Source organism: Polypterus senegalus, chromosome 2 (genome assembly GCF_016835505.1).
Source record: "Polypterus senegalus isolate Bchr_013 chromosome 2, ASM1683550v1, whole genome shotgun sequence".
Lineage (NCBI taxonomy): Eukaryota > Metazoa > Chordata > Cladistia > Polypteriformes > Polypteridae > Polypterus > Polypterus senegalus.
The window spans coordinates 301,227,268-301,244,774 of NC_053155.1; the positions used below are offsets into that span (position 1 = coordinate 301,227,268).

General features: G+C 40.0%; 1 protein-coding gene across 1 annotated transcript in view; it reads right to left on the reverse strand.

The window, feature by feature from the left end:
* Positions 1–17,507, reverse strand: part of rcbtb2 (regulator of chromosome condensation (RCC1) and BTB (POZ) domain containing protein 2) — an 82,564-nt gene that overhangs the window by 7,637 nt on the left and 57,420 nt on the right. The window contains exons 8-11 of the mRNA XM_039745855.1: positions 16,891–17,081; positions 13,465–13,591; positions 9,882–10,021; positions 1,370–1,500 (exon numbers count right to left, since the gene is read on the reverse strand). Coding sequence (XP_039601789.1) covers positions 1,370–1,500; positions 9,882–10,021; positions 13,465–13,591; positions 16,891–17,081 — 589 coding nt within the window. The remainder of the gene's footprint in view (positions 1–1,369; positions 1,501–9,881; positions 10,022–13,464; positions 13,592–16,890; positions 17,082–17,507) is intronic.

Genomic DNA, 17,507 nt, shown 5'->3' on the forward strand with positions numbered 1-17,507 from the left:
CTGGCCTCACCAACATCTCTTCCAGGAGCAACCCAAGCTCTTCCTGTTTGGTCTCTCATTCAAGTACTGGCTGAGCCCAGACATGCTTAGCTTCAGGTGGATTACCTGTTCTGAAATGCACGTGGTAATGGCTTCTGGCCACATTTACACATAGCAACCGCTGCATGGGTGCTTCAGCAGTCGCAGCTTAATGTTAGAATGCCAAAGAAAAAGAAAAAAAAATTCTGTTTGAATTTGCCAGAAGGTGCATGGAAGAATCTAAAGACACCTGTATGAAGGTTCTATGTTCCGATGAGATCAAAATTCAGCTAAATACTGCGCACTATCAAAATCGCCTCGTCCATTAAGGATGGTGATGACAGCATCAGGCTCTGGGGATGCTTCTCTGCAGCAAGCCCTGGAAGGCTTGAGAGGGTAAAACACAGAGACATCCTGGAGGACAACCTGATGCAGTGTGCAGGAAACCCGTACCTTAGGAGAAGATTTACTTTCCAGCGAGTCAAAAACCCCCAGGCATGAGGCCAGAGCTACAGAGCAATGCTTTAAATTTGAATTTCTACTTGGGATTAATAAAGTATGTATGTATGTATGTATCTATATCAATAATGTAAATGTCCTGGAGTGGCAGAGTCACAATCCAGATTACAATTCACTTTAGAATTTGTGGTTGGACTTGACAAAGGCCGTTCACGCTTAGTTCTAATGCAGCCCAACAGAGCTGTGCACACAGACTTAAGGCTGTCATGGTGCATCTACTAAATACTGACTGAATACTTATGGGATTAAGTTATTGTGTGTGATTTACCTTTAGAATTAATATTGATTACTTTTTAGAAATGTGTCTTCGCTTTAACATTAAGAGTCTTTTTCATGCTGATCAGTGTCAAAAAAGTCAAGTTTTATGCAGTAAATATCAGTTGGAGCTTCCAGTTATACTTCAGTCCTCTGTTACTATTATGTAGTAATAAAATGTGAAAATGTCCAAGGGGGTGAATACTTTTTATATGTATTGTACATTGGGTATCAGAGGTGCACATCAGAGAAAGGCCATCAGAACTTTCACAATGGCTACTGAAAGGGCCAATCAGGAGGAGCAAACTGTGCCATGTGGAGACAGACTGGGCTCTGATCAACTGCCTGGACGAGGGGATTCTGATGCTGAAAGACCAATGAGTCCAGGCAAAGATTACTGATGAGATGCATCAAAAGATGAATATTATAATACTGTAGTGTACGAGTGTCAGTGTGGGCATTCCAGATTATTATGTCATGTTCATAAAATATAATGACGTGATTAACATCCGTGTTTTATAAATCTAGGTGAAGACACAGGCACTGAAGGCACATCCCACATGGATTATCATCCTACCCGAGCTTCATATTTAACTGCAGCAGACAGGAGTGAAATGGCGTTCTCTTCAGATATTCCTCGCTTGATGGTTTCTTGGCAGAGTCTTTTCAACCGGGGTTCTCTATAAAAAGTCGCCAAGTCCAACAGTCCTGAAAGAACACAGAAACAGTTATAAATTGTACCTTCTAAATCAGTGACTTCCTGAGTCCAATCTTAAACAAGGGGCTTCAGAATTTGAATCAGTTTTAGCCCACAACTCAACTAAAATACAAAAGAAACAAAAATGGTGACTAACTGCAGCTACGACTATTAATGTAATTGACATGTTGTCGGTTTGGAGCCGAGTGTGTGAAGTGGTCAGGATGAGGACCGGCACCTCCAAGTCTGAGGCCATGGTTCTCAGGTAGAAAAGGGCATAGTGTCTCTCTTCAGGTTGGTAAGGAGGTGCTACCCCAAATAGAGGACTTTACCTATCTTAGGGTCTTCTTCACAACCAAAGGAAGAAGGAAGTGAGAGATGGACAGGTGGATTAGAATGGCGTCAGCAGTTATGTGGACGTTGTGTTGGTCAGTCGTGGTGAACATAGGACTAAGCCAAAGACAAAGCTTGCAATTTACCAATTGATCAGCATTCCTACACTCACCTATGGCCACAAGTTTCTAGTAGTTACCGAGAGAAGTAAATCCTGGATACAAATGATGGAAACGAGCTTCCTTTGCAGGACTGTCTGAGCTCAGCCTTAGAAAAAGGGTAAGGAATGCAAACATTCGGGAGGAGCTCAAAGTAGAGCCGCTGCTCCTCCACATTGAAAGGAACCCATTGAGGTGGTTCAGGCAATTGGTTAGCAGGCCTCCCGGTCACCTCTCTGTAGGAGAAGACCCCAAATGGGGTGACCCATAAACACACTGGAGAGGTTAGAATTCTCGGCTGGCCTACTATTGCCTAGGTATGCCCCCGGAGCAACTGGAAAGATAAAGGGACATCTGAGCATCTCTGCTTAGAGTGCTGACCCCCTCCATGAAGACCAGATAAGCAGTAGAAGATGGATGGACGGATGGAAAAAAGTGAAATCTGTTCTGTTTTGTTTGTCACCTGAGGTTATACAGTATGCACCTCATTTAGGACACGGTGAGGACTAGACGGGCGATAGGTAATTACCTGATACAGAAAGAGGGTGTACTTACTTTTATGCACAGTATATAATGATGAAATGATTTTTAATAATAATACCACTTCAAAGTATACAACAAAAAAAATGAATATAAAGAGTTGCCTAACTTTCACCATCTTCTACCTGAAGATCCTGCAATTTCTTCTATTGCTTAGTAAAGGACAACTTTTGCAAACTGTTACACGTTCTAATGAAAACATCACTGTTAGAAACATTCAGATTCAGCAAAACATTTATTAGGTGAGCCTACCTAGAGAGGTGGCATTGCTTTAATATTCCACTTTCAGATGTCTGACTGGAGCCCACCTGTTTAGAGGACTGATACAGTAGATCACTGCAATAATTTTATACACAATCTCATTGATAAAACTGAGGACAGGTATTGAGAATGTTCACTATGCATTTTTAAGTGAATCTGGAAATTCCATAACAAAAATTACTGCTTCTACTGTAAACCCCCCTTGTTTGAACACTAAATGCTTTCTTCCCTTTTGTGAAATCCACAACAGTCTGTACGATTTGCGGTGGCAACAGTTCACATTAGTGTTGTATATACTCGCATAGAAGTTGCGTCTTGAAATCCGAAAAATCGATTATAAAATTTAGACCCCGACTTATACGCCCGTTCAAAAATGCGACACTTAATTTTCATCTTCTTGCCTCCTCCAATCTCGCTCCGGTTTCTCAGACACATCGAATTTTGTTGCAGCAGTGTAGTTACCAATTTCTTTTGCCACTTCAAAGACTTTTATTTTTTCTTCTGATCGAACACTTTATCGGAGATAAGGGATGCTCTTACGATAAAGGTGTTTGAGGATGTGAGATGCCAGAAACACAATCAGTGCAAACGTCGCTTTGGAATAGTTTGGGTATTACTGTGTGGTCACGTAGGCACAATATATAGAAAAAAAGGCAGTGTGCTCCGTGGTTACTCTCTCAGGTGGGCAGAATATCATAATCCCTTGTACCAATAGCGTGAGTTTTCTGTATTCGACTTATATGACCAACATTATAAAATACTGGAAACAATTTGGTAAAATCAAGCCCTGACTTATCCACAGTAGAATTTTAACACGTGTATATGCGGTATGTCTGCGGAAACTTTTACACAAATGTTCTGTCTAAGTTTGGATTCATTTTGTTTTCCAGTGTTTTACAAGGAAGAATGGGCTTGATATGAAATGTCAACTTTCATATGACAATCAAGCATACTGGCTAACCACAAAGACAAGGTTTGTGACGTTCCTATTTGAATTAAGTATATGTTTCAATGTCAGTTACAGTTTATATCTTCAAAATTGAATTAAAAAGTTTGAAAGTCAACACACAGGGTCATTTTATATTGGACACAGGATTTAGCACTGCAGGTTGCCATCCAGTATTCATGCCTCATATCTTTGTCCCCTGAGGGGGTATGACTGCACTTTTACCTTAAGTCAAACAAACACAGTAGAGCAAATTTCAAAATACTGGAGAGCAAAACATAAAAGACCACAGGATACGTCCTCCTCTTTTACTCCGTAGTCTGTTTCTGACCCCAGTATTTCCACTGATGAATTGTTTCTGAGCAGCTGCCAGTTTTCAATACATCAGTTGACAGCATTATACGTGAACAGCTGAACAGGGCTTCTCTTTCCAAAATTGTGTACATAAGGCAGTGCATCAGCCCACTTCAATGCCACATTCAAAGTCAATTAAATCTTTAAACTTATCCAAACACACTTTATTCAATCATCACATAAAAAGTCAATTACATCAGAAAGGCAGACATGCCTAAAGAAGTGGGCTCGATAAATAAATACTGAGGCAACAGCATGAGGGACACCTGCTCTTTCATACCCATGAGCCAGTCATGCGGCTGCACCTCAATACAGCCTGCAGGCAAAGTTAACTGGTTTACTTGTAGTTCATCCAAACATTACATTGTGTGATTTGCATGACCAAAGGGTCTCTGGCTGTGCAAGACCTGGTGGTTCCAAAACCTTAGAAACTGACATTCTCCTCGAGTTTTTATACAATACAGTTTCTAGAGGTTATAGATACCCTGTGTGTGTGAAAACATTTTTTGTAAGTATGGCCATTCTCTCCTGATAACAGTAAAACAGGACAGCAAAGATTTTACTTATTTGGTGGATGCCTTTATTCAAGGCGACTTCCAACACTAATTATACAATTGGTTACATTTCTTTTGGATTTTCCAGTTGGAGCACAGGCCGGTAAAGTGACTTGCTCAGGGTCACACATTGGTGGCATGATTTGAACCCACAACCTCAGAGTCCAAAGCCTTAACCACTACACCCACCACACTGCCTGCATTTTGTGAGGCTGTTAATGGATTTTGGCATGCTGATCACAAAAATCATCTTTACATTTTCCTTAAACTTTCCATTTTATTGCCTGTTATTCTGATTTTCTGTCAGTTTATATATACCCATATATATATATATATATATATATATATATATATATATATACAAACACACACACAGAGTGGAACCAAGTTTAATTCGTTCCAGCACTGAGCTTGTATAGCGAATTTCTTGTATCTAGAACAAAACTTCCCCATTGAAAATAATGGAAATCCAGTTAATCCGTTCCGCACCCCCAAAAATATCAACATAAAAATCAATTTTCCTAACAAATAACACTGATAAATAAGTGTGGATACACTTTGTCTGCTGAGCGTCATGTGATCATAACTGAGCTGATGGTTCTTCTCTCTCATGCGCGTCTCCCTCTCTTTATCTCTCTTGCTCGCTCGCCCCTCTCTCTCTCTTTCTCTCCTTATCTCCCTTGCTCGTGCGCCTCTCTCTCTCTCTCCTCTTGAGGGTAGAGAAAAGCCAAGCAAAATGACACCTTTTATTGGCTAACTAAAAAGATGTTCCAACTTGGGACTTGAAATTTGGAATGCAGGCTACCCTTGGCCCATAGGTGCTCACTAAGAAATGGTTTTAAAAATTTTGTGGTCCAAGCGCAAAATTTCTTATAGTTTTTTAGAGCCGTTTGCATGTCTGTCCACTTTTCACGAGAGAACTACTTAACGATTTAGACTGGGTTATTTTCTATAATTTGTCTGAATATTCTGTTTGATTTTGCCACTTCTCTCATTGTACTAAGAATCATAGTTTTCTTGCAGGAGTGATATATTCACACTAATCCGAGACAGAGGCTGCAGGAAGAGGGTAGGGGGAAGACTGACGTCAGGAGTAGGGAGCTGGGCCGGGCCCTCCTCACTGTCCTGTTTCACTAATACGTGGGCTAAACCGTGGGGGATGGCTAGTGTGTGTATGTATATATATATATATATATATATATATATATATATATATACTGCTCAAAAGAATTAAAGGAACACTTTTAATCAGAGTATAGCATAAAGTCAATGAAACTTATGGGATATTAATCTGGTCAGTTAAGTAGCAGAGGGGTTGTTAATCAGTTTCAGCTGCTGTGGTGTTAATGAAATTAACAACAGATGCACTAGAGGGGCAACAATGAGATGACCCCAAAACAGGAATGGTTTAACAGGTGGAGGCCACTGACATTTTTCCCTCCTCATCTTTTCTGACTGTTTCTTCACTAGTTTTGCATTTGGCTACAGTCAGTGTCACTACTGGTAGCATGAGGCGATACCTGGACCCTACAGAGGTTGCACAGGTAGTCCAACTTCTCCAGGATGGCACATCAATACGTGTCATTGCCAGAAGGTTTGCTGTGTCTCCCTGCACAGTCTCAAGGGCATGGAGGAGATTCTAGGAGACAAGCAGTTACTCTAGGAGAGCTGGAGAGGGCCATAGAAGGTCCATAACCCATCAGCAGGACCAGTATCTGCTCCTTTGGGCAAGGAGGAACAGGATGAGCACTGCCAGAGCCCTACAAAATGACCTCCAGCAGGCCACTGGTGTGAATGTCTCTGACCAAACAATCAGAAACAGACTTCATGAGGGTTGCCTGAGGGCCCAAATGTCTACTGCCCTGTGCTCACTGCACAGCACCGGGAGCTCAATTGGCATTTGCCATAGAATACCAGAATTGGCAGGTCCACCACTGGCGTCCTGTGCTTTTCACAGATGAGAGCAGGTTCACCCTGAGTATATGTGAAAGGCGTGAAAGGGTCAGGAGAAGCCGTGGAGAATATTATGCTGCCTGTAACATCGTTTAGCATGACTGGTTTGGTGGTGGGTCAGTGATGATCTTGGAGGCATATCCATGGAGCGACTCACAGACCTCTACAGGCTAGACAACAGCATCTTGACTGCCATTAGGTATCAGGATGAAATCCTTGGACCCATTGTCAGACCCTACGCTGGTGCAGTAGGTCCTGGTTTCCTCCTAATGCACAACAATGCCCGGCCTCATGTGGCAAGAGTATGCAGGCAGTACCTGGAGGATGAAGGAATTGAAACAATTGAATGGCCTTCACGATCCCCTGACTTAAACCCAATAGAACATCTGTGGGACATTATGTTTCGGTCCATTAGGCGCCGCCAGGTTGCTCCTCAGACTGTACAACAGCTCAGGGATGCCCTCATACAGATCTGGGAGGAAATGCCACAAGACACCATCCGTCGTCTCATTAGGAGCATGCCCCGACGTTGTCAAGCATGCATACAAGCTCGTGGGGCCACACAAGATACTGAAAAGCATTTTGAGTAGCAGAAATTAAGTTTTTGAAAAAATGGACTAGCCTGCCACATCTTCATTTCACTCTGATTTTAGGGTGTCTACACAATTGAGGCCTCTGTAGGCAGAAAACTTTTATTTCCATTAAAAGACTTGGCATCCTTTTGTTCCTAAGACATTGCCCTGTCGTTATTTGTATAGCTATCCAACTTCATATTGAGATCTGATGTATCTAATGTGTTTCTTTAAAGTGTTCCTTTAATTTTTGTGAGCAGTGTATATATATATATATATTAGGGCTGGGCAAGTCAACGCATTATTATCGCATTAACACATTAATTAATTAATGCTGACAATTATTTCATTGCGCGTTAATGCAGTTTATGTTATTATTATTATTTTGAAAGCCTCAGTCTCACTGGCAATCGATAGAGATCAGTGATCTTCTTGTTACAGCGCTTTTCAATACGCTTTTGCTAGAAGGACAGTTAGCTTTGTTGGTTTGACCTCGATTCCCTGTGCGATTGCGTGAGTAGCAAAGACCAAACAGCTTCTAAAATGGCACTGCTCAAAGCAAAATAATCCGTGGATGACTGTTTTCGTATTATTGCTGAGTCGGACTCTGATTTTGATGCAAGTGATCTGGAGATGTAGATCAAAAACCTAAGTGAGGTACCGGCATCAGCTGATCGGTCGCCAGCTGACAGTGGTGCTGCACACGTTCATGTAGCTGATGCTGTTTGCAAACCAAATACACACAATGCACTACTTTTGAGTTCATTACTGAATTTTGCACATAATGTGATTGTTGTGATTGTCATGCGATTAATCGTGATTAAATATTTTCATCACTGCCTGGCACTAATACACACACATATATATATATATATATATATATATATATATATATATATATATATATATATATATATATATATTCAGACACACCATCAATCACATGCATTTGAAAGATCTGTTATTGCGTCCAGAGGGAATTGCAAGTAAGGATGATGTTGAGAATGTTCTTGCCAAATACAGATCACCAGAGTACATCCAGCTGGTTGACAAGAGACTTCTAGCATATAAGACCATGAAGTGCAACATGTCATTAAAGACTCACTTTCTACATTCACACTACAATGTCTTCCCTGCTCATCTTTGTGAAGTCACTGATCAACATGGTGAAAGGTTTCTAAATGACCGAAAAGCGGCATCAGTGCAAGTGGAACCTATCAATGCCTGCCAACTTGGAGACGAGAAGCACCAGGTGCCAAGTACAAGTAGCTCAGCTGAACTAATTTCATATGTCAACATCCTTAAGTGGTTAAACACACTAAATTCAATAAAAGTTCATTTCATATTTCTCCAAATTCCTACATTATACAGTCAACAGTCCTTCAAATTACCAACATTTTTAAGGAAGCAAAGCTGTTTAAAATATTTTTATCCAGTGTAATTAACTAACAGAAACCCCAGCAATTCTTAAAGAAAAAAACACCTGTAAGCAGATGTGTGCAGACAGTAACCCTGAAGAAGATGGGATACAGCAGCAGAAGACTATGTGTGTGTTGCCTTCTACCTGTGCAAACAAAGAACAGGAATATGATGCCACTTGTGGACACATGATCACCAAAACTGTAAGCCTCAAGTCTGGAAAAAAATTGCCTGGCCTGAAGAATCTCCATTTCTGCTACAACATGCAGATGCTAGGACCTGAAATGGGTATCAACACCCTGAATCTATGGATCATGCCTGGTGTCAATGGTCAGGCTTTTGTTGGTAGCCTGTGTGAGGGATGGTCAGGATGCCCAAAGGTTGGAAGGATGGAGGAAGGCAGATACTTTTGGACACTGCCTCCCCCAAAACACTAGATGGCAGCATCCCTAGAATGTAGAGGTGCCCCAGATTCCCGCAGGGTGTCCTGGGACTTGGGAGATCGGTTGCTCAGCCCTGTTGGGTGCCCCCAGGGAAAGCTGTAAAGGGACAGAGGGTTCATAGGACCCAGGACTATTTAAAGGACTGTGGAAGACCCAGCAAGCGAGCCAGAGTCGGGAGAAGACAGACAGCAGTTGCTGGGAGATGTGGAGGAGGATTATATTTGTGCTTAATTTACCATTTATTTACCTGTGATATTGTGTCTGTGGTGCTTATGCACTGTCACTAAGAAGTCGAAGAATTAAAATACTTCTTGGGATTTCAAACTCGGTGTCCAGAGCATCTGACTGTGGGGGGTTAACGGGGCAACAGCGACCTCTAGTGTTTACACCTATTAATACCATCTGTGCAGCTAAGCATTGTTAGTGACCATGCAGTTCCCTATATAGCCACGGTATATGCTTTTGAAAAGTCACAGTTCAAGAAGGACAATACGGCATTTCACTGAAAATTTAACATCTCAGGCTAGTTCCAAAATATAACAGTGACTTCAGTTTACCTCCTACAACCCACACAATCCCTAAACTTCAATCTTTTTGATAAGGTGAATGTATGGCCAAATACTTTTCAGGAACTCCTCCTGTGTCAGCATGGACCAAAAATCTCTTGCCAAAGTTTGCTACATCATGTTAAATGTAAGCATTGGTGCTGCACCCGATTAATATTCAATCACCAGGGACCCTCACACTGGTCAAGCGTATCAGTTTGGCGCCACCTTAATTGCAGACTACAGTAACTGTAAACTTTTAAAAATGTAAAACTCAAGGACATGAATTGTTTGATCTAGACTTGTTCTGTTACCTATTGCATCTTCTGGTGCGAGATTTATGCTGTCTGTATAAAGGTATTCTAAGAAAGCCCTGTAGACCAAGTACGAGAATTGTTGGATCTGTATTGATTCTTCATCTCGTTCTGACAGCAGGGCCCGAAAATGTTCACACCTATAAAATAAAAATCACAAACAATTAAAAGGAGACAAAGTGCTTCTAAGAATTTAAACCCAAGTGACTCATGTAATTTATAGTAGTGCTGCTTTGCACTATTTAGTCAGGAAAATCTGCAGGCAATTTTCAATTATATCGAGACAGTAAACCTCAATTATGAATCTATCATTGAACAAGAAGATGGGTGAAAATAGTTTTATATTACAATGCGCAAGGTGTACAATTATTGATGCTGGAGGTTATGAATCAATTATTTTAACATAAAGAGGCAGCTTTAAAGGCTTGGGGGACTTAACAAAAGGAAAGTGCATTGTCTACAGAGGAACTAAGCTGTATGGTTGGCTGAATCATCATTGTCTGTAAAGATATGGTTTCCAGGGGGCCAAATAAAAGATGAAATTAAACAGCTTATGTTTAGCCTCGGCACAGGCATGCTGCACGCCTACAGAATCTAATGTACTGTGCTTATAAAAAGTATTCACACCCTTGAGGGTTTTCAGATTTTATTGTTATACCACATTGAATCATAGTGGATTTAATTTGGCTTTTTTCAAACTGAGAAAGACCCTTTAATGTCAAAATGAAAACAGATCTCTGTAAAGTGGTCTAAATTGATTACGAATAAAAAAAACACAAAATCCTCGATCTCACGAGTATTCACCTTCTCTGCATGCATACTTTCCCTGGCCATTTTTAAGGCATGCACCTACTGACTTGTGCCCACATGAATCATTAGGGCTGAGTCCCTGCTTCCTCATCCACTCCACCGTACGCAATACTTCAGCCCTCCCTTCCAGTTTTTGTCATCTACCTAGAGGTGGTCCATGCCATCAGCTTATCAAAATTCTGGATTTCGTGACCTTTGTGACTCTCCTGTTTAAATAACCAATGCCACACAGTGCTCAGACCCTGGACAGCACTCCCTATAAAGCCGTGGATCAGACAAGATGTTCCTAGGGACTTCACTTTCAATGCGGTGGCTGGCAGCACATTGTCAGTAAGTGAGGTCTCCCTTGTAGGTGCTTCAGTTTGCTGGCTGCTTTAATGCTGTTTTTATGTTTCGCTCACTAGCGATATTTGTTCTTAATGTCTGATGACCTATACAAGCCCTTTATGTCTGGCCTTCCAAAACCTCAAGATGATGCACCATACTTGGCTTCAATAGAGGCTCTTCTTTACCCTGAACGTCTCCGTTTCTTTATTTTATTCAGATGCTGGGTCGAACTTTTACTTTTAGAGTTTATCCTTTTCAGCAAGTTTGCCCTTTGCCTTATTTTCTATCCTAATGTTGACACTGGACTGATAAAGATTTTAGATACATACATTTACCTATCCATTTCTTACTTGACTTTATAAGGTGTGGGTTTAGAAGGATTATTTATGTGCTGATTCTGAATCCTCGCAAGGCTCCAGTTCTGCCTAATTACTTAACAAGCCAGCATCCACTTTACAACTCTGGCATTTATTGAATTGCATAGTTACTACTGTGCATATTGTAACTGTCATGGATTATTATTCTTTGTTAGTATTACTATGAATAGATTGTGATATATAAACAATAATCACATACATTTCCTTATGATTTATATTATTTTCACCAACCTTATCAGTGAAGGGTGAACAAGCTAAAACAATAGATTTTAAAAAAAAATGTTTCAAAATTTGTAAAAATAAAATTAAGAAAAAAAACAGTTCTGAATTTCAGTGATTTGCATTTGTACAGTTGTAAATAACTAATTAAATGTATCATTACTATAATTTTACTTTTCAAAACTAGTATACAGTTTGAAAATAAAAAACTACCGTGAAGTCATTAGTCTATTTTTATATTGTTATATTTATATATTTTATTTCTGTTTACAAATTTTTAATATACTGAGTTTTAAACTACTAAGTCAAATTTGCATTTATTTACTTAATATCTGTAATAAGCACAAATAAATATATACCTATACAGTGAAACCTCGGGTCACGAACGTCTCGGACCACGTACAAATCGGGTTATGACCAAAAAGTTCGCCAAACTTTTGCATCTGTTCACGACCACACGGTCAGGTGATGAACAAGCCAGGTTCCCTTCCAGTTCGTACGCGCTAAAGATTTCTGCACATGTTCAGTCTCTCCCTGTGCATTCGCTGTGAAGGCAGGAAGCAGGAGGAGAAAACCGGTGCATGAGAGAGAGAAAGCGCGAGTGTGAGAGAGACAGAGAGAGAGCAAGAGTGAGCGCGAGAAAGACAGCGAGCGAGAGAGAGAGAGAGAGAGAGAGAGAGAGAGAGCGCAAGAGCGAGAGAGCGAGCGAGAGAGAGAGTGAGCGCAAGAAAGACAGCGAGCAAGAGAGAGAGAGAGCGAGAGAGAGAGAGACAGAGAGAGAGACAGAGAGAGAGAGAGAGAGAGAGAGAGAGAGAGAGAGAGCGAGCGAGCAGCTGAGCAGGGAGCCTGGGTGTTTGTCTCAGTGTTATTCAATGTTTTTACATTTAGTTTACTATTACACTGTGCATTCTATGGTATAATTAACTATTTTTGTGCTTAAAAATCTTTAAAGAAAATATATTTACATATAGTTCGTATGTCTGGAATGGATTAATTGTATTTACATACAATCCTATTGAGGGGGAAATTACTTCGGGTCACGACCAAATCGGGTTACGACCAGAGTTTTGGAACGAATTACGGTTGTGACCCAAGGTTCCACTATAGTTCACAAAAAATGCATACATAAACGTGAACATATAAACCATTTCATAATCCATTTTAACTACAGATTACAAACACAATGTTACATAGTTAATACTTCATCAAAAGGTAAAACAGCAGTACTCTAAGTTTATGAAAGTGCATGTCACAGATACAGTCATACAAATGGGGGCACCACTTACAGCATCACCTAGGGCAGTAAAAATGCTACACCCGACTTTGACAGTGAAATGTAAAGTAAGGAGAAGCAAAATGAAATCCTGCTGCCTGTTTTCTTTAGCAACCTCTTATGAGTTGGGCACTCTCTCAATGAAGAAAATTCAGGGCAAAATAAAGTTCAAACATTTTCAATGGCTGACTTGGCAACTGATATTGCAGCTTGGATGAAGGAACACCATCTCCAGCTCAACCTGTCAAAGGTGGACTTTCTTGTTATCCCAGCTCATCCATCTCTTTGGCACCCCATCTCTGTCCAGCTTGGTTCATTATCGCTAACACTTGCCAAGTCCATACGCAACTTTGGGGTGGTGAACAATGACCAGCTGTCCTTCAAGGGCCATGTTACTATGGTGTCTCGGTCTTGCAGATTCACTCTGTACAGAATCCACAAGATCAGACCACATCTGGCAGAGTGTATAGCCAATGGTGCACTTGTAATTACTCTCAGCATTTACTAAATATTTGTTAGCATTTAAAATGTAATTGTTACATAATTGTGTTACCTAATTCAAAAATGTAATTGTTACCTGATTTTGAGAAGAGCTTTGTGCACATGTATGCATTTGCCATCTACAAGAAATTTTAGATCGGATGTTTCAGGGCTGTCAAATTCTTTCTTCAGTGATTGAGCTACTGTTAAGTAATCATCAGCCTCTGCAAAATAAATAAATAAGTACATTTAGTAGTAAAGCAGGAGACGCTCAAAAGAGAAATTCTAAAAGCCCAACTGCCAAACCACAGCACACACTTTATTTTCAGTATAAACAAAAACAAATAGTGGAACCAGATTTAGAATAAAAGACAAACTGTAAGATCCATATATCCAATAATGTAAAGTAGGAAATCACAACAAACCTTTTTATTTAATACCAGAACTGGGCCATAAAATGTGAAATAAAATGTAACTGATATTAAAGTCACTTAAACGACACACCTCACTCACACTTCTCGTTGACATGCGCCGGTGCAGAGCTGTCTGTGTGCTTATATGAGAGTGCCAGGCTGATTTTCACAGTTGGTTCTTTTCAGTCTGAAGTATGAGGAGTGCAGGATTGTGGAGCCAGAGAACAGGCATGACATTTTGAACATGGCTGTCCTCAGAAACTGTTCTAAAATTAAACGACATACTGTGGAGGTAAGAGAGGGAGTCTAATTCTCATTTAAGCATTTCATTTTTGAAATGCCGAGTGACCGCTTAATAAACATACAGCTCCATAGAAATGTTTGGATACTCCTGGTCAAATGATCATTGTTTGGCATTTCTTTTGATAGCAAACACACAAAAACAATGGATTTTAATGCACAGTTACGATTTATTTGATGAACTGAAAGAGGGTAAAAGAAAAAAATGAGCGAGTGTGGCATTTGCAAAAATATTTGGGCAACCCAACCAAGTCACTATTTACTAACACCTTCTTTCACAAAAATCTCAGTTTCTAAACATGTTCTGTAGCCCGCTATGAGCCTTTGAATTCTTGATTTGGAAATGTTCCCCTTCTCCCCTGAGCTGTCTTGTATGCACAGCAAATTTAAGATTTTCTCACCGATTTTCAGTGATGTTCATGTCTGGGGACTGCGACAGCCATTTCAACACCTTCACCTTGTGTTTCTTGAGGTACTTCGTAGTAGATACTGAAGTATGCTTTAGATCTTTTTTCAGTTTCCTGATCTCTTTCAGAATTTGTTGGTATTTAGTGGAATCCACTCATACCCATTCTTGCACAATGTTTCCTGTGCCACTAGCTGCCATCCAGTGCCGTAACCAACAGTTTGCAAGGTTGTCTTTTATTCAAACGCTGCTCCTTTTTTTCTCCAAACAAGCCTATTGTAGTTGTCACCAAACAGCTTGATTTTAACTTCATTTGTCCACAGCACATAGTTCCAAAATCGCAGATTGCAGATAAGGTTTCCTTCTGATGGTTCTTCCATGAAGGCCATGTCTGTGTAAGTGTCTCCTTTCTCAGCTAAATGCGCCGACAGGACCTTTATGGTCATAGGGGGGTTTTGTGCTGCCTTCCTACACAATATATGAGTCAGTTTTCTTGATCTTACAGATCTGATCATCACCTCCACAGATCCTCTTAACTGCCATTTCTTAATGACATTTTGGGCTGTGGAAATTACAAGATGGAAGCAATTTGAAATTGTTTATTATCAGTTATTTAAGCATAAATTTGCTACATTTTCAAATCCTCAGTCAGCTGCTTACAAGAGTCCATGGTTTGGAGTGCTGAAGAATGTTTGAAGCTCTCAAATTGTCAGTTCATAGACTGGTCAAGGATTGTAACTAACAATAAGCTTAGCAAGACTAAAGGTCAAAGTTCTGAGACTTTACCAATGAAAGGGTGCCCGGACTTTTGCAAATGCCATATTTTCTCCTTTAGATTTTTAAGTTCAATGTGTTGAAGCACATTAAAGTCTATTGCTGTTGGCAGGTTTTTTTTTTTTTTTAAAAACTGTGTGATTTGGGCTCAGTGGGTGTGGGTGCGGTGGTTAGTGACCCCACATTGGCGCTCTACAGATTGCAATTAGGGTGCCACACCCACAGAAGTTTAAGAGGGGAAAAAAAAGAAGAAGTCCGAATCGGGGAGCAGATCCAGGGGCAGATCATTCCCTGTTGAGCAGTAGATTGAGCGGGTTACAAAAGAGGAGCCATTTTAGGGATCCACTGGGCACCAAAAGGGTGTGAGAAAGATGGAGGGTCTAGCTCAGAACGTCATGGCAGACCCCAATAGAAGAAGCTGTGACCGTGGCTACTGGTGTCTCCACCAGCTGTAATAGCTGAGAAAGGTGAGCTGAGGAAACAAAGAGTGGAAGATATGGTTGAGAAAGAAGAGTCCGACGTCTGTATGGTTTTATTGGAATAGAGATTTTATGATTTTATTTTTTGGAAGAGCACATGCTTTGATGGATTATTTCTTAATTATTTTTTAATAGATGAAGCACTGCATGTTTTGAACATGATTTGTTTTAAACAAAAGCACCCAAGAACTTTCTCTTGCTTGTTCATGTGTCCTCATTTCATCTTGGTTCATGACTATTGACAGATCTCGGTTCAAGTGCTGCCGGGGACAGTGGAGCCAACCCAAACTGTCATAATAAAATAAAAAAAAATCATCATCATGTTTATGTTAATATTTTCCTTAAAATGCCATTGTTTTAGTTTGGTTACAGTCAAAGTTGTATTTACTGTTTTTTACTGTAAATGTCAACAAAACATCATTTGGCCAGGGGTGTCTAAATTTTGGCATGAAACTCCAAATTGTTAAAGGAGAAAGCAAGACCTGTGTAAGGTCATTAACTGTCTGTTTTTGAAATGGTACCTTACTTGTAACATATCAAGTGATCGTTTCCTTTTCAGTTTGTTTGATGTTTTTGTGACATGCTTGCAACGCAATGCAAACTACCTGCACTGGTTGGTAATTTCAGTAAAGACAGATCTTCGGTTCTTAACAACTTGCCTAAAGAAGGGGCCTGAGTTGCCTCGAAAGCTTGCATATTGTAATCTTTTTAGTTAGCCAATAAAAGGCGTCATTTTGCTTGGCTCTTCTCTACATTCATAATGGCTAACACGGTACAACACCCTAGTACCCTTGGGATTAATAAAGTATGTATGTATATATGTATCTATCTATCTATCTATCCTCCATTTAGCTACATGTGGGCCAAGAAGTTCAGTTCAATGCAACAGGAATTTTTTAATCAGCTGCACTATAGTGACATCAGTTATATATATTATATTGGGTTCAAATTTTTAAAACCAAAGCACCAGACAATAAACTGCCCCACTAAAGGTAACTTCAAACATTTGTACTTTTGATTCCCTTAAATTATGAAAATGATCCATTGCACGATATTATAAACCTTTAGATAACCCTACGATTAAACCTGAGGAGTCCAGAAAGGATGCAACCTCCACGTTACCATCTGTCCAAAATGATATTAGTACCCACCTACAGTTAGCAGATGCCACATGACTGCTGGTGTGGCAAAGCATGCAAACACATCATCAGTGACAGTAAAGTGCGTAGGGAGTGGGCTGACGATGGAATGGCCTCGACAGTAACCCCACATCAACACCTGGCCACTTTGTGTTTTAGCTGCCGAAGTGTGAGTGGAATGGCAGGTAGCAATCTGCAGCACCCTAGAGGGAAAAACAAAATAAAAGCAGTTAAGACTACTGACAATGACTTTTGATCAAATAGGATTTTCTATTTCCAAACAGCACAGGTTTAGTCTATATTTTAGTCTTATTACTGGCTACCTTTATTCATTACAATATAAGTAAACAATTCCAAGTTTTTTTTTCAGATGAATACTCAAAAAGTAAATTGTCTGTTATAATTTTTACATGTTACTCTATTAAACTTCTATAAGTGGTTTTTGTTCTGTGGTACTTTTAAGCAGTTGTTCAGGATATTTATCTCACCATTTCTAACAAGCACTTGGGTTTACCAACAATTTTCAAACAGATTATTTAATGGGGATTTAAAGTAATTAATTGCTATATAAATTTTATTTTCTTATGCTGCCAGTCTTTACTATGAAAAAACATTGCTCAAAAAATGAA